The following is a 25,313-nucleotide window of genomic DNA, read 5'->3' as shown; positions in this document are numbered from 1 at the left end:
TATTTAAAACCAACATGTTGGACTGAGAAATGATCAAACTTGTTTGTATTTCAAACTGTTTGTATAATTTAACATAAAACAAAACAAACAATCAAACAAAAAAAAACACAAAACCACAACACAACCTTCTTTAAAAGCCCAATAAGCATTTGAGGCGAGCTCAAACCCCTGATAACAAACCGACACAAAAAAAACTGAATAGACACAAAAATGGTTTAGTGCATAAAAAGCAAATAAGCAGAACGCACGTAAACAATGCTTAAACAGCCAGTGAATTAAACGACTACTACGAGTATTTATATGAATTGTATATACAATTAAGCGGCAAACCAGCAGACCAACAAAAATAAACTAGGAAGGAACCTATAAAACTAGATAACTAGTCAATAAATAAAAAAAACTACATACATATATACATTCAAACGAAAAGAAAAAAAAATATGCAAGAACGTACTTAAAAAAAAATGTTATAACGAGAATGCAATTTAAAAAAAAATAAAAAACAAATCGAAACGTATACACAGAAATTATGGATAAAGTTGAACGTTCCACAGTGGCGGTAACAACATAAAATTCTACTAATGCTTGTTTGGTTGTAGTAGAGTCTAGAGCGGTTTTAAAAGGTAAAGAAGGAAAAACCATAAAACCTTCTAAAGTTTATTTTGAGGTTTTTTATATATTTCATGTTTAAATCAACACATTTGCTAGTGTACAGGCTTATGATTGTATGTAAAGTGAAGAGTTGTGAATAATTATACTGATTACAGAATAGTTGTTTATAGAACAGCCAATGGGCAGGTCAAGATTCTTAAGGAATTAAAAAAAGGAAAAATATATTTTTAACATAAAAAAGTAATAATTTTAAATCATACACGTGCTAAATATAGAATTACATAAAGAAAAACCAGCTAGTGTTAATTGTTTAATGCTTGATTACACAAACAATTGTCTAATAAAGAAAAAAATCAATTGATAATACTTGTAAGTATTATGTGTTTAATATATTGAGTGTAATAAAATAATAATAAAAAAAAAATCAGCAAATACATTCTCAATCTCTGCAACTATCTTGTACATACAGCATCAACAACAACATCTACAAAAAAAATCGAAAAAAAACAACAAAAATAACAAGATACAACAAACAACAATGTCGGTCAAAACACATTGGACACAAATTGCTATTTCCTATATATTCAAAAAAATATAAGATACGGAAATTTTCAACAAGAAAGAGAGCTATATTCGTCTAAGCCGAACATTTGGCTTCACCAAATTATACTTAAATAATTAATTTTTTTAAAAATGTTAAAGTGTAAAAAATTATTTTTTTTTTCATAATTGTTTTTCATAATTCTAAAAATCGAATTAAAAAATATTTTTCCCGAATTTGTCACATTGTATTTCCAACTTACTACAGCCTTATATACATCGTCGCAATAGACTTTGAAATATCTATCATTAGATATCCATATTGTCTATATTAATGACTTAATAATCCAGATACATATAGATAAAAAATAGGCAAAAAATCGAGGTTGTGCCTTATATTTCAGCCATTTGTGGGCCGATTTTGTCGATTTTAAATAGCAACCGAGCCGGAAGAATTCCCGATATATTAATGTATGAATCAAATATGTAAGTAATTTGGGGGCTACGGAAAGTTGATTTCGACATACAGACGGACAGACAGACGTATACTCTGTTAAAAGTGAAACGTATCCCAGAGAGAGTGTTCTGCCTCGATGGAAACAAATCTGTTGCTTTTAGTACAGATTCCCTGTGATGGTCTGGTCAGATTTCAGCAGCTCATAATAGATTTGACCCTTTTCCTCCCACCAAATACAGAAAATTAATTACCTTAGCGCCATGGATATTTGGCTTTGGCGTCGATTCGGTCTGGTTGACCGGGCTTCACATACGAACTCTTACTCTTCGGGCTATCGTAATGGATCCATTTTTCATCTCAAGTATTGATTCGGTGCAAAAATGAGTTTGTTTTATAGCGTTTAAGATTCATTTCAGACACGTAAAATCGTCTTTCAAGGTCTCTCGGCTTCAATTCATATGATACCCAATTTCCCTGCTTTTGGTTGAATTCTGCTGCCTGCAAACGTTTTGAAATTGCTAACTGAATAGCTCCCAATGATTTTGCAAGCTCTTGTTGAGTTTGACAACAATCTTAATGAAGTAATGCCACAAATTCTTTGTCTTCCATGTTAAAATCACAACTTCTGAACCGTACGAAAAAACTTTCCGCATTTGAGCTTTGTTGGCACAAAATTCGACATTTTCGAAGCAGGCAAAAACTTTTTTTGTCACTATAATGTTCAATAACTAAATGAGAATAAATCACATATAATTTATTAAAAAAACGCATCATTTATTGTAAATCCGGCATTTTTAGGATAACAATTTGAAATTTCAAGTGGGCGTGGCACTTTTCATATGGAATATGAAATATCTGGAATTTTCTTCTGAACCATTGAGCGCTTATTGGCTGCAAATGGGCAGAATTGGAAGCCATACCAAGTAAATAATTATTTTCTAATATCTTGAGAACTATAATTGTGAAAGTCTGCAAACTTTATATGAATCAATTTCGTATCACTGCATGAAGTTTAGCAAGTAAGAGAGCTATATTCGGCTGTGCCGAGTCTTATATACCCTTCACCAAATTATACTTCAAAATACAAATTTTAAATATTTTTAGGTAAACAAAATAAATTTTTTTCCAAAGTGTTTTTTTTCATATTTTGGAAAAAAAAAATTTTCGAATTGTTATTTTAAATTTTTTTTTAAATTTAAAAAAAAAAATTTTCGGTGAAAAAAATTTGGGGTTAAAAAATATTTTTTCCGATTTTGACCCATTGCAGGTCCGACATAGTAATCCAGTTATAGGTGGACCGATTTTGCTGATTATAAATAGGAAACTTCTCGAAAGCATGTCTGACAGAAGTATTAATGATTTGAATCCCGAAGATATCTGGGGTCTTCAGAAAATTGATTTCAACAGACAGACAGACGGACATGGCTTAATCGACTGCGCTATCTATAAGGATCCAGAATATATACTTTATAGGGTCGGAAAATTATATTCTGGAAATTACAAACGGAATGACAAACTTATATGTATATACCCTTCTCACGAAGGTGAAGGGTATAAAAATGGGAGGGATCTGTTTAGGGGGTGAGTCACCTCCCATACAAAGTAAACAGTTATTTTTAAATATCTTGAGAACTCTTTTATTTAATTACGATTCGAGTAGCTAAGCACACAGGGTTTAAGCTAGTAAACTTATATACTTTTTCGCATTTTGTCAATTTTCAAAAATCGAAACATTTGTCCAATATGTTTAGACCGATACTGTAAGACTGTGTCTGTATGTGTTTGAAAACAAATCAGGTTTGTATTTTAAATCTTTTGTTTTGTAAACTGAAGCTGTGTGAGTGTGTGTTATTTTTTTGTTTTGTTTTGTTTTCGAACAAACATGTTTGGTTTTTTTTCGAAAATTTAGTTAGTAACTGTCTGTGTGTTTGTTTTTGAATTTTAATACTTGATATTGTATCACTCAGTCTACGCTTAAAGGAATTTATCAATTTACAAGTGCAGCTGTATAAGTAAATAATTAACAAGCATATTTGAAATACCTATTCAACTATTTAAAACAAAAAAAAAAAAAAAACTCACTTCATTTTAATAAATTTACTAGTTTTTCTTATTATTTTCAAAACTTTCTTTAAATTGCCAAATTTCATAATTTAATTTTTATATTTCAAAAACCTAACAAAATATGTCGTGCTTAAAGTTATCATTTTGTGTTTTTATTAATGTTAAATTTATGATAATCCATCCATCCACATCTAGTTAATTTGTATTTTTTATGCCTGACATTTCTTTCTTTTTGCGTGGGAATTTGACATACATTTTATACAAATAAATTAAACATTGTTGTGTGGATTCGTTTTTTTGTTTTCCAACTGTCAGTCATCTACTATTTTTACTCAGACATAAAATTGTTTTGAATTCACTTGTTGAAAACGAGAAAATAACTAAAACAAAACAATGCAGCTACACTTTAATAAATTTGGTGTGAAAATTTTGTTTTTACATAACGCCAAGAAAATTTTAATTAATTGTTAGGTTTCCCATAGTTTTATTTTCGTATTAATAATTTTGTAATGCATTCAATTAAGATCCCTTCTTATTTCAAAATATTTAGTCATAATATGAAAAACAATTGCAAATACTGTGAGTAACAATACAATGAAAACTTTTTGAAAACTGTTGTATATTCTTTCCGTTTTTAAAAACATGACCTTTTACCAAATATATGGTTAAATCACAGAACATTTTCATATCTATGAAACTGACTTATAGAGCTGGTTCACACACGTCAACTTTATTTAAGCAAGTGTTGAGTTTATAGTTGAGAGGGGAGATGAGATTAGAAAGATTTTTCATCTTTTTCTTCCCCTCTCTTCTATAATCTCAAGATTTGCTTAAGTAAACTTAACGTGTGTGAACCAGCTCTATAAGTCAGTTTCATAGATGTGAAAATTTTCTGTGATTGAACCTGGGATTGATACGAACCAGCACATAATTTTCAAATTAGAATTTTAATAAATACTTTTTTTTTTATTATTGATTTAACGACACTTTGATAACTATGTTTTTAAAGGCCGTCGGATTAAAACTAATTGCGTTAAAAAGAGAGACGCAAAGGCCTAAAATCTATTTTTCACCGAAAAACATTAACTTTTTCATACAAATAACTTGGAATTTTGTTAAGAAATGTACACTTTTAAACTGTTTAAGATAATTTCATGTATATTTCATACATCAATATATCCGCTATAGACACGGTTCGGTTGCTATTTAAAATTGAGAAAATCGGCAAACAAATGGCTGAGATATAAGGAAAATATAAGACAACCTCGATTTTTGACCTATTTTTTTATCTATATGTATCTGGTTTACTGAGTCATTAATATAGACAATAATATAGACAATATGGTTATCTAATGATTGATATTTCAAAAACCTTTGCAATCACGTATATAAGGAGCTACAATAGGTCAAAATCGGGAAAAATATTATTTAACCCGATTTGTTTTTTCACCAAAAAAGTATTTGGCATAACATTTTTTTCAATAATAAATTTAAAAAAAAAAAATAGAAATAAAAAAAAATAATTTAAGATACGGCACAGCCGAATGAAAACTATAATGTAAACAACCAAGTTTTTTTTTCCTTCGAAAATGTTGAATTTTGTACCAAGCGGGAAGTTTTGCTTTACTTCTTCAATTTGAATGTGTTCCATTGGTTTCAGAAGTGGTGATTTTGACACGGAAGACAAAGATCGCCCAGGCCAGCAAAAAAAGTTTGAACACCTAGATTTAGAAACATTAACTCAACAAGAGCTTGCAAAATCATTGGGAGCTACTCAAGCTGCAATTTCAAAATGTTTGCGAGCAGCAGGATTCATCCAAATTGGGTACCATACGAAGCACGAGAGTCCTTGAAAGACAATTTTTCATGTCAGAAATGCTGCTTGACAGCTATAAAAAAAATCGTGTTTGCACCGAATCATTACTAGCGATGAAAAATGGATTCATTGCGATAACCAGTAGCTTAAGAGATCGTATGTGATGCCCGGCCAACCAGCCGAAACGACACCAAAGCCAAATATCCATGGCGCTATGCTAATGATCTGTATTTGGTGGGAGCAAAAGGGTCATATCTATTATGAGCTGCTGAAATCTGGTCAGACCAAAAAAGCAACTGATTCGTTTGAAGCGAGCATTTGTCGAAAAAACGTCCGGATTATACGGCCATGTAATCGTAATATTCCATGATGACAACACTCGGCCAAATTATGCAATACCTGATAAAAACTATAAATGAAATGGTTGGGAAGGTTTACCTCACCAGCTTTATAGTCCAGTCCATGCCTGTTTCGATCGATGCAGAACGCTCTCTCTGGGATACGCTTTACTTCAGAACAGAGTTTCAGAAATTGGCTTGATTCGTTCTTGGCCTCAAAAGATGAGCAGCTCTTTTGACTCGGAATCCATATGTTGCCAGAAAGATGGGAAAATGTTATAGCTAACAATACTTTGAATAAATTTATATTTATGTACAAATGTTTCAAAATGAACTCAAAAAAATTTAAAAAATTCAGCATTTGTAAGTGATACACCCAATACTTAGTAAAAATAGCTAGAATCATGATTTGCAAAAATTTTAAAAACAAAATAAAAAACGATTTAGTGCAGGATTGAAGCAATAGACTAATGTGATAAATATTCAACTAGTACAATAAATTAGCTGTTTAAAAAATTATAAAAAAGTTCAGGAGAAAAAACCTCAAGATACAATATAATTTAATAGCCAGGAAGTCAAAGAAATTCCCAATACCAATATTCTAAAATTAGAAATTAGTGCAAGAACTATTAGCCGAAGAAGCTGGTCTTTGTTGGACCCTTCTCCCATCCAAGAGCAGAGACTGAACCGCAGGTTATATACGTTGTTGGAAAGGTCTTCGAAATCTACATCAAAAATAGGCCAAAACTCGATTTAGTCCTTTTTTTTGCTCATATATCATTTGTGGCCCGATTTTTCCGAATTTAAATAGCAAACTAAACTTGACTATATCGGATATATTGATGTAATAATCATATTTGAAATTTATTTGGGGTCTTCGAAAATTTGATTTCAACAGACAGGCAGAATCCAGAATATATAAACTTTATGAAATTACACACGGAATGACGAACTTATATATACCCTTAACCGTCATGCTAAAGGGTATAAAAACAGAAAAATATTCTTACTTTACTATACTTTAAAGAATTTATGAATTTGTTATTAAAAACTACATTTTCTTTTTCAGTTTTTAAATTCATCCCTTAAAATGCTTCGTTCCAACGAAACTAATATAGTAATGGGAGTTTTAAACAACAATCAAACGATAAATATTCAAAATAACATGAATAATCTTAATAACGATGTTGCGCCAATGGGTTGTGCGGCACAGCAGGCAGCAAGTGCATTCGATGCATTGCCCAAAGCATTTGTTCAGTCAATGAAAACTTTATTCGATATATTGGATGATCAACAGACGGGTTATGTGAAATTCATAGATATAGAAAAGGGATGGCAAGATGATGGTAGTAAAGGTTTGCCCAGAGGTGTCATGGAATCTTTGCGTAAAGTAACACCAACCAGTGGACTGTTGACATTCGAAAGATTTTGTGCAGGTTTGAAATTATGTTTGCTACGCAATCAAAGTCAAGCTCAAGGGCAAAATGAAAATATTTTAATAAAACAAATGGGAAATAATGGTAATTCAAATAATAATGGTAGTGCCAACAGCGGTGGCTGGAAGAATAAGTCACATGTTAAAACAGCTAGGCCACCATCAGCGCCAGTTTTAGATATACAAAATCCCTTGCCTACAAACCGTTGGTCTGCAAATGTAAGACCACATAACATTTCTACATCACACAGAGCTTTAAGTCTGCCACAATTAAGTCCCGATTCAGAAGTAGAATTGGCAACACCTTCCAATGCTCTTAGAACAACATATAATTCCCCGCCGCCGCCACCCAAGCCACCCAGGGCATCTGCTTTAAATGCCAACACGGCAAATGCTGGAGTCTTAAGTGCCTCTAATAAGGCGGAAATAAGAAATGCTTTACAAAACTGGCAAATGGGTGTAATGCGCAATGAATTGGATCTGAAGGAAAAACAAAATCCCAACAATTTCTTGCAACAATGCGGCTATAGAGGCAGTGCGGATGGTGGTTCATCTTCGGCCACTGACAGTGGCAACATCACAAATATGCCATTAAAGAAAACCACTACCAAGAGAAGAGAACCCCGAAGACATACATTACAAAACGGTATCGATTACAACATGCTAAAACGTCTAAAACAATACGAAGAAGAGAGAGAGGTTTTGTTACTCGGTTTAAATTCGGTAGACAAAACACGAGAGTGGTATATGCAACAAATAGTTACGGTACAGGAGAAAATCAAATATTTAGGACGCATGGGATCCTCAAATGTGGTAAGATATAATAATTTTTGTTAAAATACCTAAAATAATAGTTTTATTACTCTCTATTCAAGGAGCAATGGTCTGAAGTGCAACAAGAACGTTTAAATTTCCAAAGAGCCCGTGTTTTGGAAGTCAACAGAAGTCTATCGGCCTTAGCAGAATGTTGGGAAAGAGGAGGTTTTCCTTTTCATTTCAATTTGGCTATAAGAACACCCACAAAACCTAGTATTAATCGTACAAATGTTAACGCTACCACAACAATGTCCGATCGTCTGCGCCAACAAAATCGTTTATTAGCCAGTGAGGGGCATCTAAAGAGTGAACGTATTGCAATGTTAGAAAGAGAAAAACAAACCCTTTTGGCGGAACTTTTTGAACTGAAACAGCGCTCTGGCCTTGCAAGGCATACCAATAGTTATTTAAATGTTTTGAGTCAATCATCACCCGGTTGCAGTTCTTCTTCCGGTGGCTTAGGTGATGCTGATGTAGTTTATTGATTGTAATGGCAGTATAGTTATAGTTTAAAACAATTCATTACAACTGTTTGGTAATAAAATAATTTGGCAAAGAATTGAATAAAAAAAAACGTATTCCTTACTTACTTAAAATTTGTATATATTACTAGCTGGCACGGTTCTCTTCACCACACCAATGTAATTAAAAATAACCGATATTTTATGTATATTTTAAGTACATACTATATAGCATTATATGCCTTTGCTATCGATATTGTAATAATGATTATAAAGATTTTAGGTTCATTATTATAAAATATTGAAAAAGTATTATTAGTAGCCAAAAAGTACCTTAAGTACCTTTATTGTAGACTCTAACTCAGTCAGCATAATGTGCATTTAATTTCCAGATTCTAGGTTCATTATTAAAGAAAACTTAAAAAGTTGGGTTTTAAGAACGAAAAAGTACAATTAGTTCTGCCTCTTTGGTACCTTGATAACATTAAGACCTGTATACTTCAATATTTCTTTACTCAGAAACATTTATTTGGAAATATACAAAATAATACGTTCTTAAACTATAAATAAATGCATACTTACAAATACATATCTGAAGCTTTCGACTTCTTGGCCATGGCCATATACATTTGCATAATAAACACTTTGATTTTAGACATTAATGGATCTAAAAGTGATTGGTTCTTTCAAATTACACTTCCTGGGATGAATTGACATATTATTAAGAACAAATACGGATTGTTTTCCATTTGAAGCAAGATCCTTGCGCTTGTTTTAATTTACAAATTTGTTTTATTAGACTACAGTGACAACATAACAATTTTCTTTATCGGTGAACTTTAAATGACTTCTTGGAAATCATTGTACGATGTGTTGTTCTCAGTTTATTCGGGATTGGGAAACCGTCTCATGTATTTGTTTAATTGTTTATAATTCAATTTATTACCGGGTGTTACTATACCTTGATTAATAGTTTCTTTAGCTAGCGCCTTGCGGTCCATATAGACCTTGTAACACCTCTGGAATTGTGATATTTCTTTGGAGCAGAATTTCTCAACAAAGTCATTCTCCTTAAGACAGGCAAACAAAACTGTCATTTCCTGCAGACAAGCTACATCAGAACCAGAGTCGGCTTTTCCACTGACAGCATTTTTTAAACGCAAAGGTAAGATTTCCTGAAAGGGAACAGCAGCCTCATTTTGTGGCGCACGGGCTCTATGTTTGGCAGCAAAAACACAAGACGGTACACGCATGCTAGTTAACAAAGATGGTAAAAGAGATTTTCTTTAAAATTTTATTAAATTCTTTTTAAATTTGTGTTAAGAATTACCTTATTTTTTTAAAAATATCTAATTAACCAAATATTTTTAATATTTTTCAGCGTTTTCCGAAAACGTTATGAAAGTTTATTCCAATCAGCTGTTTTAAAATTACAAGTGAAGACAATTTAGCGATTTTCGGTACAAATCTTGTGATTTTAATAACAATTTAGCGGGTAAAATGTTAGCAACATTGATAACAAGTTAAGATGTTTTCATATTTTCAAATGGCAGCGCTGTATATGGTAAGGCAGTGTTTCAATGATAATGAGGTTTACAAATTCCAATTAGTTGTATATAAACATATGATTAACAAGAAAAAGAATATGAGAATTATAATATTGATAATCACTTTAAAGGAATTTAGTAAATAGTGTTGCATAGCAATAATTTGTAATTAAGAATACATCCCTGTACATTTTTAGTGTTGTTAAAATGTATACAAAAGAAATTTTGTTTTCATTTTGTTTTGTTCTAAATAATAATAAAAAATAAAGAAGATACACTTTAATCAAAAGAAAGAAGGAAAAATATAGAACTTTTAGTAGTTAATAATATATGTTGTTGTTGAGCATTGATTATAAATCAAATTAAAAGCGTTTTTGAAACTATTCCAATTAAAAAACAAGCAAAATGAGTGTGCCAGACAGTAATAGCTCAAATTCTTTAACTATGACTGGTGCCAACGATACTCCTTCGTCGTCAACAGCATCGGTCACAAATGTTGCTGCAGGAGCTAGTGGTGGTGGTGTCAATAATACAGTAGCAAGTACAAATTATACACCAGCCACCTCAAAGCGTCAATTGTCCAGATTTCATCCATATCATGGTGCTAACATAATATTGTGTGATGACAATACAGTGGCCTATCGTAAGGCCAGCTTTGCCGATGCGGTTACATTTTCAGAGAAACCCCTGCAAATGGGTGAAATATTTCTGGTGGAAATTGAGAAAAATGAACGTGGTTGGTCGGGCCATATGCGTTTGGGTCTAACGCAATTGGTGCCAGATGTGTTGGGTACAATGGAAGATGGTTTGCCACAATTTGCTCTGCCCGACCTGGCTAATCTTGGGACTTGTTGGATTTACCCCATATCAAAATTTGAATCACATGCTTTGGCACCACGTTCAAATCCCGGCGACTTTGGTGGTGGCGGTGGAGGAGGTAGTAGTAGTGGCAGTGATGGTGCCAATGCCTCAACAAGTGACGGCCAAGCAAGTACAAGTTCGGCTATTACCAATAAAGGTTAGTAAAAAATCAAGATTAACAGAACACAGTGTTAATACAAATTTATTTTTTATGAAGTAATAATCTCTAATTTCCCGGGCATTCCATGGAAATTTTTAATACTAAATTAAGCCAAAAACTTCCTTTATTTGTTAAAAAAAGTATGATTTTTCAAAAATGTATTTGACAGGCACAATTTTAGGTGACTCCATGTATGTACGTACACCTAGAGGCATGATACCGAAACGTTTATTAAGACCCTCTGTGGCCGATATTAGTGGCAGCGGAGATTGCAATCCTGGAATATTGTTGACAGACAAAGGTTCACGCATTGGTGTAGTATTTGTGCCCACCGAATATGATGAAACAAAAGGTGAAATGCATTTTATAATTAACGGTGTTGACCAAGGACCTTGCACTAAAGACATACCGCTCGATAAGGCACCCCTACATGTAGTCATAGATGTCTATGGTACCACAAAACAAATAAGGATAATTCAGTTATATGGCAGTAAGTGTACAGTATAATAAAAATTAATAAATTTTTTAAAATATTATATTAATTTTTGTAAATTTTAGTTGTTTCCCTACAAAATGCTTGCCGTGATGCTATATTACTAAATATAAAGTCACAAAATATTGACAAACTACCATTGCCAGAGCGTTTAAAGAATTTCCTAAGAGGTCAGGATTGAAAGTAATCCGCCGGAAAATAAAATAAACAATTGTTAAGTATAATTCTATTAAATATTAGTAAAACACACAAAAATATTAAATATATTTATAAAATTAAACTATTAAAGGTTAAAAAAAGAAGAAATTTAAAATTTCCTTATTATTTAAATAACAATTTGAACTGCAAACAATAACAAATTCCTCCCATCTTAATAAATCGCACAATATTATTTAAATATTAAAACCCTATTATTATAACCATTTATTTGTAAGTTTAAAATTAAACAATTCCTTTTATTTGTGATTTATTAAATTTATTAATATATACTTTGAAATTAACTTTTAATATATCTACTTTAATAATATTATTATATTATTCTTTGTTAAAAGAAGACAAACAAAAATCTTAAAAATTAAAAATATGTATCTCAAAATTATATTAATTATTATAAAAATAAACAAAAAAGAAAAAAAGAACTTCAATGTAAATATTTTAAATACAAATCTATTGGTTTTGTTAGTTAAAAAGGACACATTGAATTTTTATAAAAAATAAAAATGTTATTAATAAATGCATAAGAAAACACCACAATAAATAACATTATTATAAAAAAAAAATTAAATTAAATTTGCCTAACAGCAAACAAAAGTTATAAACAATAAGGCTATATGACTGCGGGTTAAACAAAAGAAAAATGAAAAGAAAACCACAACAAAAAAGTATAAGTAATAATAAGAATGTTGTTATAACAAATTGAAAATAAATTATAAATTTAAATCAAAAAAACAATTAATGTGTGAAAAACTTATTATTATTAAACCATTATTTTATTTTTATTGTAACCCTTATATTTTTGGTTCCCGTTTTAATTTCTCTTTAAGCATTAATTTTTATATAAATTTTATAAATTGTACATTCTATTTTATATTATTATTTTTTTTACTAAATATACATAAATATATTAAATATATCACAAACAAATTTTGTTTTCAATATTCAGCTCAGAAAATAGCTAGATTGCAAATTGAAAATTGCTAAAAAAACCGAATTAATTGAATAGTAAATTGTTACCTGGGAGGAAAAACACATTTTCAAGGCATGCCCCTTTCCATATTTGATAAAACTGAATACACAGATTCATTATGGTCATACAAAATTTAAAGTTGCTCAAAAAACTTTAAATTCGTATTGGTTTGGCTTTTATTGAAGTTCAAATTTTATATATGAATAGTGTAAAATCACACAATTGCAATTAATATTATATTACAAAAGAAAAAAAATTACAATACTGGAAATATAATTTACACCCCTGTCAGAGATCAATAGAATAATATCAGCCCAATTATGAATAAAAGATCCGCAGGATTTTTTTTAATTTTTGCTATTCGAATTCAATGTTGAAAATGGGAAAAGAAAAAAACATAGAACATACATGATCAATCAATGCGAGTAAAGCCTTTATTTGAGAAAATTCTTCGAAATATTCCCGAGACCTTAGAACATACGTGATCAATATGTCCCTCAAACGTAAGGCGATCATCGATATATATATGTACCTAAACACATAAGTTGATCAACAAAAACAATCTTATCAAAATATTCAAACCAGAAAAATGGCCAGTAACCCCAAAGAGAATAGCCATCGTCTTAGAGGAATTAATCAACAAAGAGTTACGAGATGACCACTGAGTAAAACGTGCAAGTCTGTAATTGATCCGATTTATCGCGATCTGCACTAAAACAGAGCCCTGTGGAACACCTGCAAACAGGGGAAGTACCCCTGAATATAAACCATCGATATTAACAAACTGAACCCTATCAGACAGGTAGGAATACACCAACCTACAAGCAGATCTTGAAAATCCAAAAAGACCACTCAATTTGTCAATCAGCACAGAGTAATTAATTGAATTGAATGCCTTTTTTAAATCTAGAGAAATCAACGTAGTCAATCTATTCCTATTAAGATTATCTCGAATAGAATCTGTCAAATTTAATAAAAATGTATCCCTATCAACAAATTCAAGAATCTCCCAAACCACGAGCAAATCCAGACTTCGGAATAGGAACAACACGTGCTACTTTCAATAAGGAGGAAAATGTGGAGGTATTCAATATAGCCATCAGTTCCCACTGACCTAGATTTAACCTTACAAAGAGCCAGTCACAACTCATCCTCAGTTATGCTCCTAAAAGAAAAAAATATCAATAAGAATTGTCAAAATCAACATCTGTAGTCCGATCCGAAATAGCAACATTAGCAAAATAATCACTGACCTCATCAACATTAAAGTCAACGATACTTTAATATACAAAACATATAAATTAATTTAAAAAAACTTAGAATTATAAACTGCCCTGGGAATTGACAAAATCAAATGGAATCTTAAGAAGCTAAAACAAAATTGATCGGAATAATAATTACGGAATTGAAACTATGCCGAATGAATGGCAAAATAACTGTATAAAGAATATATCGCAGGTAATTTAATTGTATTTCTTTGACTATTTTATAAAATAAAAATTTCTTTTAATAAAGAAAGAAAAAAAAGAAATTTGCCTCCTGTGAGGATTGAACTCACGACCCCTGGTTTACAAGACCAGTGCTCTGCCACTGAGCTAAAGAGGCTCATAGCTCGTTTGTGACAAATATAAAACATAAATAATGCCGTTATAATAAGTGTTGGAAAGTTTTCGGTTATTAACCTAACAGTGCTGCCGACCACAAATAAAATAGTAAATAAATAAAATTTGCTCAAACGATAGTTTTTTTTTTGTCATTTATATTTTTTATACTTGCGTATTTTTATTTCATTAGATAAGGTTTAAAAACTATTATAATATAGTAGAAATTGTTTAATTATAAAATGTTTATGTATAAATTTGTATATTTGTTACGTTTTTTTTAATTTAGCTTCTACTTGGCTCCACGATTTTCAGCCAATTTTTCTTTGAAAATTCTCTTCAACTCTTCGGCACCCTCTTCATTCGTATCCTTATAGTAGGGCAGTTCAGACATACGTTTTAACCAAGCCAATAAATTGGGAAATTTAAACTCATCAATGGGGGCCACTTCATTCACAGACGTTATAGTAGCCACACAACAAAAATCACCAATAGTTAAATCGTCACCACACACATAAGGATGCTCTTTTAGGAATTGTTCCATTATCTCCCAACATTTTTGTATGTAGGCAATCTTATCGATGGAACAATCGGTAGAACCATAATATAAAATAGGTTCGTATAGGAAACGTAGACGTGCAAATAAATGGCCGGAATCGAAATGAAGACGAGCATCGACCTGAGCACGTTTCAATAAATCCTTGGGATATAATTTATCATCTTTACCATATTTCTCTACCAAATAAGCACAAATGGCATGAGAGTCATAGAGGGTAGCATCACCATCTACCAAAGTGGGTATGGTATGCTGGGGATTCATTTTAATGAACTCTGGTGTCAAATGTTCGCCTTTAAGCAGATTAATGGGTCTAAAAATAAATAAATTAGAATTAATAATAAATTAAAAAATATATTTCTTACATTTGACTTACTTGTATTCAAGTTCCAAACCAATCTCTTTGGCTGTAAGCATAACAGCTCTTGAGGGTGGACTCAAAGTGGCCATATATAAAATGGGTTTAGTCATGTTGATGTTTTAGCTGTAATAGATAAACGGAATATTATTTTTATATTTAGCAATTTCCAAAAAACATGTACATATCCTAGCTGCCCCTCAATATTTCCAATTGTAAATTAGAAATAACAAATTGAAATACTAATGAAAATTTTGAAATACAATTAGAAATTGAAAAATCTAGAGAATTCTGAATTATAAATGGAATGAATTAAAAATGTCTGAACAACAAATGGAAAATTCTGAAATATAATTAGAATTTTTTGATATACAATTAGAAGGATCTGAAATATAATTGCAAATTTCTGAAATACAATCGGAAGTAGAGTATTAATAATATTTCAAAATTTACAAGAACAGATAGCCCAATTTTACAGGGCAATTTATTTAAAAGGATTTTAAAAGTCAGATTTGAAAATAAATTGTAATTTTATTGCAAAGAATAGCATATCGTTAGTTTAGTGTGCAATCGCGCTAAGTCCGTTTTCACAAATTTTACAGGAGATACAAAAAACGTTAAACGTTAATGAATAAATCAATAATTAAAACAAGTTTGACGCTAAATACGCAGTTACACACAATTCCATTTGACTTAGATAAACATTTTTCAATTTTGGCAAAATAAAATGACTTAGCACGCTTGCATGCCACAAAATGGACTTAGGACTTTCGCATAACAACGAAGAAAAAACTAAATAATTGTAAACTTGTTTTACGCAAACAGTGTATTTTTATAATCGACCCAATAGATTGCGGAGTCAACATATTCATGTCCGCCTGTATGTTGAATTTAGCTTTCCGGAGACCACAAATAGCTTGAATACATGATTGAAATATCAATATGTCCCGATTCGGTTGCTATTGAAAATCCCGAAACAAATGGCTGAGATATAAGCAAAACCTACTACTACCTTGTTTTTTAAACTATTTTTTATCGTATCACCCAACTGGTGTATTTTTATAAAATTACCTAAATTTCGCTCGTTCTTTTGCTTCCAAGTTCTTTACCGCATTGCGATTTGGAACTTTCTGAACTTTATACAACTAGAACCCAGCATTAGCTTTGGCTCTGCGTACAAAATATTTTTTAGAGCATTTAAGGAGTGAGATCGAAAAATTCTTAACATACATATATGTTTATAAAAAAGAAACCACTAAACTTACAGCTTTAATTTTTTTTTTATTTGATTGAAATTATTATTACAATTTACAAAAAAAATTATTTTTATAGTTTTAATCACTAGTGATGAAATTTTGAACCTTTTTCGGAAACCCTTCCATTAACGTTTTTATAGTGCTTTCTGTCACTTTGCTCGAACATGTAGTCCATCTCCGTTTAAAATCTACCACACTTTTGGACACCTTTTTTGTACTCTTCAATTCTCTTTTAACAAGAGCCCAATATCTCTCCACTGGCCTTAGCTCCGGGCAGTTTGGAGGATTTGCCTCTCTTGGTACAAATACCACATTATTGTTCTTGTACCACTCAAGGGCTTGTTTGCCATAGTGACAGGATGCCAAGTCAGGCCAAAAATAAGTGGACACATTATGAAGTCTTATGAATGGAAGCAGCCTTTTTTGTAAACATTCCTTGATGTAAATTTCGGTATTTATAGAGCCCGTTGTAACAAATGAGTGGCTTCTTTTGCCGCAACTGCATATTGCTTGCCATACCAAGAACTTTCTGGGAAATTTTGTCTGCTTTTGGGTCCTAAACTTTTCTTCAACATTCCCTCGAGCATCAGCAACATAAAATTTTTGACCTGGAAGTTGCGAAAAATCTGCCAGAACATACGTTTCGTCATCCATTATGCAGCAAGAATATTTTTTTATAAAACTTGACTTCAATTTCCGTGCTCTGTTTTTGGCCTCTAAATTTTTAGTAGCGTTCCTGTCAGGAACTTTTTGAGCCTTGTATGTTTTTAAACCTGCATTAGCTTTAACTTTTCGTACCAAATAGTCCGAGCACTGAGCTAACCGGGCTGCTTTCCTACCGGATGTGTTGGGAGCTCTTTTGAAAATGCGTTCTATTTTTTTGGCTTTAGAAACATCATGTGGACCATTCCTTCTACCTGAACCAGGTTTTCTATCAACTGACAAGTTCTCCCGGTACTGTTTAATAACGTTGGAAACAGTTTGACGGCAGACCTTTGTATGCTTGGCCAACTTTTTGTAAGACCAAGTTGGGTTTTGTTGAAAATATTTAATAATTTCAGTACGCACTTTTTTCTGGTCACTCATTTTAATCAGATTAACAAAAAAATTAATATAATTGACATTACACATAATAACTGACATGTTTTTCAAAGGTAACTTGATCAAAAAAAAATTCAAATAATACTTGGGTTAAAAAATGTAATGAAAAACGTGTGTTAAGAATTTTTCGATCTCACTCCTTAAGTTTACGAGCTGCTTTTCTAATAGAAGCGTTCGGTTCTCTTCGAAAGAATTGTTCAACTTCATTTGCCTTAACAATATCTATATTCTTCCAATGTTCTAGTCTTCCTTATACTGTTGATTGGCTTTTTTTAAATTATTTTTTCCCTGTCCATTATGAGAAATAACATTTGAAACTTAATGAATTAGAAAAGATTGATTAAAAATAATAATAATTTTTTGGACCAAGGATAAGTTTTTAGCTGGAATAGTGTGTATAAGTTTTTTCTGACTCACTCTTTATGGTAAAAGGGTATAAAGATTAGGAACAGCGATATTCGAAAACAATTTGTTTTCGAAGAGTTTGTTCCCCGGGAGTTTTTTACCATTGAATTTGAATAGGAAAAAATGAGAAAAGGGAAAAAACTCACGGGGAATTTTTATTCATAATTGGGCTGATAGACTTTTATTTAAATAGAACTTAACATTCAACCTTTTTGTTAATTCAAATCTTATACAAATTGAATTAAAATATTTTGCTTCATTTCTTAACGGAATGAATACAATACGTTTGGAATATTAAGGAATTAAGACAATAAATTAATTCGTGCTGAATGGTTCAATGGAATTGTTAAGAGAATATTTAAAAAAAAATTGATTTTGAACATTAAATTATGAATTAATTCTTTTGAATATTTGATTCTATATTAGATTTTCAGGTCTCTGAAAAATGTATACCCATTGACATGTATGTAAGTAAATTAATCAAGCGGCTTTAATTGAATGAAATTAATTAATATTCATTTATTATTGCTGTAAATTCATTTTGCAAACGAAAAAAATCAATAGAAATAATATATAGTATGGCAGAAAACAAAAACGTTTGGCAAACAATTGAAATTATTTTTAAAATTGTTATTTTTGTATAGATGTGATCATGAAAAAGTACCCCCAAACATTATGGAAATAAGTAAACTGTGGAAGTAGGGATTGGAGCAATTTAATAAATAATATGTCATATTACTTATTACTTTATATATGTAAATACAGTGTATGTATTGTATATATTTACTTATAAATAAATAAATATACATATGTACATACATTTATATTTACTAAATTGTGTATATGCATTTATTAACGCTTTTGTTTTTCTAATTGTATTATCTACAGTGTAGAGTAAAAACAATAAACATCCTATTTTTGGCAAATATATACTGAACTCAATCCGAAAACGTTCGAAAATGTGCGCTAAATACATTGTAATTCGAATCGAATTAGGGTGTAATCAAACCCCTGGTACTTAATAAAACTTAAGCTACATATCTATGTATTTGGATTTTCGAAATTATAACAATTTTGATACATAGACTTTAGACCTCAATCAACTTTAACTGATCTTTCTAAACCCCCATCCAAAATAAAAGGCTACATTTACCAATTGATTGGTTTTGTTGTTTGAAATTTACTGTCTACCTCCTAGTGATAGGTGGTAGACAGTACCTAATGTATATAATATAAACAAACAAGTCGATTTAAAAAACTGAACAAATTATATACATGTACATAATAATCTAAAAAATAATTGGTGCTAACGGCCGCTGATAAGAAGGGTATTTATTATTCTTATCTATTTCAAGTACATATTAGGTTTTTGTCAAATTTAAATTAAATAAAAAAAAAACAATGTAACAAATTAGCTTGTCACTGTAAATCCATAGAAATATAACAAAATAAATAAAATACGAAAACACAACTTGTTGAAATTAGAAGCAACACAAACAAAATAATAAAGACTATAAAATCTCACAATATCGGACGTTGGATTTGTATGTAACAAATCTATTTGAATTTATTTAACAAATAAATCTGTAAATACTAAAATACCTATTTAAATAAATTCTCATTATAACGAAATAAGATTTTATTTCATTTTAGATTTAAATAATGGTCAAATCTAGAACTGGCGCACGATGGGTTATTTTGATATAAAGTGGAAATTAATCTGTAATTTCTAAGCGGATAGTTCGATTTTAATAAAAATTTCCCATGGCGATAGCCTTGTTTTTACAAATAAAATTAAATTGAACTGCATAAAGAATGAATCAAAAAAATCTTTCAGCCAAAACTTATCCTTTGCCCAATAAATTATTATTTTTTTAATCTTTAATCTTTTTTAATACTTTGGTCAAAATGTTCATCGAAAAAAAGTACGTTAAAAAATAACTAAAACTTTTCAAATCAATTCAATTTGGATTTTCAAAAAAAAAAATACCAAAAGATTTGAAGGTTGATCGTCATACTGTTTCAAAAGCCATTAAAGAGTATGTATAAGGAAGACTTGAACATTGGAAGAAAACCTGTAGCAGGAAGAAAAACAGAGATTGTGAAGGCAAAAGAAGTCGAACACTTCTATCAGAAAACCAGCTCGTAACGTTAAATGCTGTGATACTTTTGTACACAGAGCCAAAGCTAATGCTGGGTGGATGTTGTATAAAGTTCAGCAAGTTACAGATCGCAATGCGGTAAAGAACGAACGAAAAAATTGAAGTCAAATTTTATAAAAAAAAAAATATAATAATTATGTACTGACAGACTTTTCACAACTTCCGGGCCAAGATGTTTATGTGGCTGATAGACGAGGTAATGTTAAAGAACAATACCCAATAAAACTTCCCCAAGAAGTTTATTGTGCAACAAGCCATTTGCAGTTGTGGCAAAAGAAGCCAATCATTTGTGACATCTGGCACGATAAACTCAGAAATATAGACATATAACGATATCTACAAAAACGGCTTTTATCTTTCTTAATACAGCACAGACTGAATTCATATTTCTGGCCTGATTTGTCATCATGCCACTATGGAAAAAATGCCCATTAGAGGTATTCAAACAATAATGTAAATTTTGTACCACAGGAGACAAATCAACCCAACTGTCCAGAACTTTGGCCTGTGGAAATGTATTAAGCTCTTGCTAAAAAAGAATTAAAGAAAACAGGAAAGGTATCACAGGACATGTCCCATTTTAAGCGTAAATGGAAAGGTCTTTCTATCATTTGATATGTTAAGTTAATCAGTTAGTAATCCAGATATACAGAGAGTCTTAAAAGTGAGTAAACACCAGTGAATTTTGTTTTTTATTTTTTTAAGATCATAAAAATCATTATGGTCCGACTTAAATCTTCTTTTTTCCGGAACCGAATCTATTTTCAGCTCAATCTCAGAATTTAGGATTTTCATTATCTTAAAAAAATCATATAATTTGGTGGTGTTTACTCACTTTTGAGGCTCTCTGTAGATCAAAAATAGGTCAAAAAGCAAGGTTGCCGGTGTTTTTTGCTCAGCATTTTGAGTGCCTATTTTCACGCCTTTAAATAGTTGGGCTGTGTTTTCATAATTTTTTTTTGTTAGGTTGCGGGACTATTACCCCCTGGTTATGGTTGTCTATATAACAAATTATCAGGTATAGTCCCCATTTATTAGTATTATTACTTCGTTATGACAAAATTGTTAGTGCTTTTGCTTAGACAACAAATGTCATTTATTGTTATGATGAATATTTGTCAAGTATAGACAGGGGGATACGGATATATTGATATAACAGCCATGTAAGAAAGTTACTTGGAGGATTCGGTAAATTGATTTCAACATATAGATGGGCGATCCAGAATATATATACTTTATTAAATGAAAAATGTAGAAATTACAAACTGAATGACAAATTTACCACTTATGGTTTAGGGGAAAAAAAATAAAAAAAAAGAACTCGCACATTCGTAGGTATTCGTATTTTTTCGAATATTCGAATTTGAGTTTTTTTCGAATAAAATGTATAATGATAACATTATAAATTCATATTCATATATGACAATCGATAACGAGCGAGTTATTACTCGAAAGCTAAGAAGCATACGAATTACAAATGCTAGCATTTTTCCCCAAGTACCGAATTCGTGATCGAGTAAAGCTGATCGTTTATTATTTTTATTACTTTAATATTATAATTTCGCTATCGAAATTATTTTTAGTTACGAAAGCTCATTCGATCACGAATTTAAAACCACCATTAAAAATATCTATCCAATTTTTCTCATAGCTACTCCAACCGTTTCAAATGCAGTCCACTGTAAATTATCACATCTGTATACACAATTTAATTCAAACTTTTCCATACGTACTACTAGTTTGTTCTCACAGACTACTGCGAACAAAACAAACCCATCGAAAAAGATTCACAAAATAATAACAATAATATTGTTGTACGTAGGTACATGGTCAAATAATGAATTTTTAATGCCGGCAAAGTTGATGATTGTATTAAATTTGTTCTTAAATTTCACTTGTTTTCAAACAATTTAAATATCTAAAAGTGATATAATTATAAAATACATTATTAACAGAAATAATAACTTTTGTTTGTTTTTTTCCTCATATCTTTATCTCTATTTTTGTTTTTATCTACTGTTTACATGTGTATGTACATACCTTTATGTTTATGTAATACAAATAATATTATTATTAATAAATTAACTGAATGACCGAAGAACGTCCGATTTAAGCGTATTCAGAGTAAAAACACCTTTTTAATACAATCGCTGTTAGAGAACTAAATTTTGTTGTATTTTTATTTTTTTATTTGTTTCTGTTACTTGTTCCCCCAATATAGAAATGTAGTTCGGTTTAGTTGAGAATAGCAGGTTCTTCCACTTGTTTGTTTGTTGTTTTTTTTTTGTGTTAGTAATAAGAGGGTCTGGTCTGTCGGTCTCATTTTCTGCTGAGTAAATAATAAATATTGCATTAAAATCTTAAGCTCTCTATGGGTTATCTACAATTCGCTTTTTAAATAAGCTTTTATTTAGTTATAGCACTACAGTCTAGTGACTACACACTCAAGAGTTTAAAAGTTTCTTTTTTATTTTATTTTTTTGTGTTGATAATGAAATAATTTAGATCATGTTAAAGTGTATACTCTCTTCAAGCAAATTACTCTATACTATACTTTTTTCGAACGAATAAAAATTTATTCGATTTTATTATTTTATTTTGATTTAGAGCTTGTTTTTAGGATGTATATATTCTTTGGTAGCTTAAGCTTGAAATGTTGTTTTCAATAAACGATAATCTGTTATACACATTATCTAGGTTTAACCCAGCATCATTGCATAGTTAGTTAATAATTTAGGTTAATCAAATATGGTAATACAAATAGTAGGCATTGATTAAAAATGTCTAATCGAATTCCAAAACTTACCCGAGATTTACTGTATTTACTTAAGTAGTTTTTCCTTATATTTCTCATGTTGGCTGGACTGCGTTTCCAAATTTCCTATTGTCACACCAGGAATCAGATCTGGTATAACTTGTAGTACTACGTATTATGTACACCGCAAAGGACAATGGGTCAAAATCGGGAAAATTATTTTGTTCTTCACTTTTTTGTAGTAAAATTTGTTCACTAATAATCTAAAAAATAAAAAAAAAAAAAATTTCACAAAAAAATTTTAATCAAATTTTTTTTTCATTTTTCAGCGGACACAAATTTGAAATAGCACACTAACATAGAGGGTTTTTATTTTTTCCAAAAATTTTTCGAAATTAGAAAAAAACAAAGTAAGAGAAGCTATATTCGGCTGTGTACCCTTCACCAAATTATTTTTATTTTTAGGTAAACAAAATTTTTCGAATTCTTTTTTTTTTTCTTTTAAATTTTAAAATATTTTTTTTAATTTTTAGGGAAAAAAAACTTTTGGGGAAAAAAAATTCTGCTTAAAAAATATTTTTCCGATTTTGAGCCATTGTAGGTCCAAGTTACTATGGTCTTATATACGTCGTTGCAAAGGTCTTTGAAATATCTATCATTAAATATCCATATCGTCTATATTAATGACTTAGTAATCCAGATATACACATCTGCTCAAAATAATAGATACACCTAATTGGAAAAAATTTAAATGGCGGTAACATTGAAAATTTCCTCGCAAGCGTTAAGAATACATCATATTATTAAAATTTCTATCTGGCAATGTCATGTCAGTCAAAAATCTGGCAACTATTTGCTTTCATGTTGATTTTTAAAAACGAATTTATTTGAATTACAAAAAATTATTTGCTCATAAAAATAGATACACATCAGTAATTTGTAATTTGTTTATATAAAATTTTTTTTTGTGCAATTTTTTGTTCCTATTTACGTGAAACAGTAAGTATAATTTAAATTTTAGCAACAATTTTATAAAAAATAGGACTCTTTTGAAGAAAATGGGACGAAATCATCATTGTACCGAAGATGAGAAAAAAATTGTTCAAACGATGAGAAATCAAGGAAAATCATTACGGGAAATAGCAAAGAGCATAGGAAGATCTTTACATTTTGTCCAAAATGCTTTATCTAAAAAACAAAAAAGAGAAACTCGCGGTAGACCAAAGAAAACCAGTCCAGAAACAGATAGGCGGATCGTCCTTATGGTTAAAAAAGACCCTTTCATATCATCGAAAGCTATTTCTGCGGAGCTATGTAACGAAATCAGTATACAAACAGTTCGTCGTCGTCTTTTACAAGCTAAATTGCCGGGAAGAATTGCCAGAAAAGTGCCACTAATGCGCCAAAAAAATATCAAGACAAGATTAGAATTTGCTAAAGAGCACTTACAATGGTCCGGGTGTGAAGGCGAAAAAAAATGGAGAAATATTTTATGGAGCGACGAAACAAAAATAAATTTGTTTGGAAACGACTGCCAAAGAAATGTACGCCGACCAAAAGGAAAAGAATTCCACGTTAAATTTACAAAAAAGACGGTAAAACATGGCGGGGGAAACATAATGGTTTGGGGTTGCTTTTCATGGAATGGTGTTGGTCCGATATTCCGAATAGAAGATACCATGAATGCTAGTGGGTATAGAGACATATTGGAAAACGTAATGCTTCCATATGCATCGGAAAATATGCCATTAATATGGACATTCCAGCAGGACAACGACCCAAAACATAGTTCAAGATTAGTTAAAAACTGGTTCTTGGAGAATAACGTACCTGTTTTAAGCTGGCCCAGCCAATCCCCTGATTTAAACCCAATAGAAAACTTGTGGAGTGAATTAAAGATAAGGCTTTCGAAGGAAGTTTTCAAAAATAAAGACGATTTATGGGAGAAAACGCAAAAAATATGGTACGAGATTCCATTGGAGAAGTGTCAGAACTTGATATCCAGTATGCCCAGAAGAGTGGAGAAAGTTTTACAAAACAAAGGTGGATATACTGGATACTAGCTTTACTTTAATAATAAACTAATTTTTTTAAGATAAAATTTATTAGCTTTTGTTTAATAAGAATTTTTAAAAATGTATCTATTATTATGAGCACCAAATTTTTCGAAATTTAAGAAATTTAATTTACTTTATAATATTTATTATTAATTATGAAATATTTTGTTTTTGTTTTTTACTCTCCTTTTAACTATAAATAAAAATCGACTGAATTTTTTTTATAATTTTACAATATACCATTATTTTTTTTCGTTTTTAAAAAATAAATTTTGG

The 25,313-nt window shown here is 30.6% G+C and overlaps 4 protein-coding genes and 1 non-coding gene across 6 annotated transcripts in view; 2 read left to right on the top strand and 3 right to left on the bottom strand.

Annotated features, from left to right (window-relative positions):
* Window positions 1–205: 205 nt before the first annotated feature.
* Window positions 206–8,643, top strand: LOC135960437 (suppressor APC domain-containing protein 2). Its single transcript, XM_065511730.1, has 3 exons — window positions 206–623; window positions 6,897–8,075; window positions 8,138–8,643. The coding sequence occupies exons 2-3, from the start codon at window positions 6,918–6,920 to the stop codon at window positions 8,561–8,563; spliced, it is 1,584 nt and encodes a 527-aa protein (XP_065367802.1). The 5' UTR covers window positions 206–623; window positions 6,897–6,917; the 3' UTR covers window positions 8,564–8,643.
* Window positions 8,644–9,308: 665 nt separating this feature from the next.
* On the bottom strand, window positions 9,309–9,964 carry LOC135960830 (small ribosomal subunit protein mS37). The gene is made up of 2 exons (XM_065512227.1): window positions 9,870–9,964; window positions 9,309–9,793 (listed from the first exon to the last, which is right to left on the bottom strand). Exon 2 carries the CDS (start codon window positions 9,790–9,792, stop codon window positions 9,424–9,426), a length of 369 nt encoding a protein of 122 aa, XP_065368299.1. The 5' UTR covers window position 9,793; window positions 9,870–9,964; the 3' UTR covers window positions 9,309–9,423.
* Window positions 9,965–10,277: 313 nt separating this feature from the next.
* Window positions 10,278–12,021, top strand: LOC135961820 (neuralized-like protein 2). Its single transcript, XM_065513436.1, has 3 exons — window positions 10,278–11,104; window positions 11,277–11,597; window positions 11,666–12,021. The coding sequence occupies exons 1-3, from the start codon at window positions 10,492–10,494 to the stop codon at window positions 11,779–11,781; spliced, it is 1,050 nt and encodes a 349-aa protein (XP_065369508.1). The 5' UTR covers window positions 10,278–10,491; the 3' UTR covers window positions 11,782–12,021.
* A 2,298-nt stretch (window positions 12,022–14,319) lies between these two features.
* TRNAT-UGU (transfer RNA threonine (anticodon UGU)) lies at window positions 14,320–14,391 on the bottom strand. The gene has a single exon. It is a non-coding gene; the product is annotated as a tRNA-Thr (tRNA).
* Window positions 14,392–14,603: 212 nt separating this feature from the next.
* The window catches only part of GstE12 (Glutathione S transferase E12), a 213,940-nt gene continuing 203,230 nt past the window's right edge, over window positions 14,604–25,313 (bottom strand). Inside the window, exons 1-3 of one of the 2 annotated variants that reach the window (XM_065510912.1) lie at window positions 22,266–22,398; window positions 15,320–15,427; window positions 14,604–15,256 (exon numbers count right to left, since the gene is read on the bottom strand). In XM_065510912.1, coding sequence (XP_065366984.1) covers window positions 14,680–15,256; window positions 15,320–15,414 — 672 coding nt within the window. In that variant the 5' untranslated portion in view covers window positions 15,415–15,427; window positions 22,266–22,398 and the 3' untranslated portion in view covers window positions 14,604–14,679. Of the gene's footprint in view, window positions 15,257–15,319; window positions 15,428–22,265; window positions 22,399–25,313 lie in introns of those variants that run through there. The other variant, XM_065510913.1, reaches the window with a different exon arrangement.

The sequence above is a fragment of the Calliphora vicina genome, chromosome 5 (genome assembly GCF_958450345.1).
Source record: "Calliphora vicina chromosome 5, idCalVici1.1, whole genome shotgun sequence".
In the NCBI taxonomy this organism is placed as follows: Eukaryota; Metazoa; Arthropoda; class Insecta; order Diptera; family Calliphoridae; genus Calliphora; species Calliphora vicina.
Note: the sequence above shows the minus strand (reverse complement) of the source record. Positions and strands in the feature narration are given on the sequence as shown.

Coding starts and splice junctions, on each gene's coding strand:
- LOC135960830 (XM_065512227.1), bottom strand. CDS start 9,792: ATGCGTGTACCGTCTTGTGTTTTTGCTGCCAAACATAGAGCCCGTGCG.
- LOC135961820 (XM_065513436.1), top strand. CDS start 10,492: ATGAGTGTGCCAGACAGTAATAGCTCAAATTCTTTAACTATGACTGGT. Junction 11,105..11,276: donor TTCGGCTATTACCAATAAAG/GTTAGTAAAAAA, acceptor TGTATTTGACAG/GCACAATTTTAGGTGACTCC. Junction 11,598..11,665: donor GATAATTCAGTTATATGGCA/GTAAGTGTACAG, acceptor TGTAAATTTTAG/TTGTTTCCCTACAAAATGCT.
- LOC135960437 (XM_065511730.1), top strand. CDS start 6,918: ATGCTTCGTTCCAACGAAACTAATATAGTAATGGGAGTTTTAAACAAC. Junction 8,076..8,137: donor GCATGGGATCCTCAAATGTG/GTAAGATATAAT, acceptor TCTCTATTCAAG/GAGCAATGGTCTGAAGTGCA.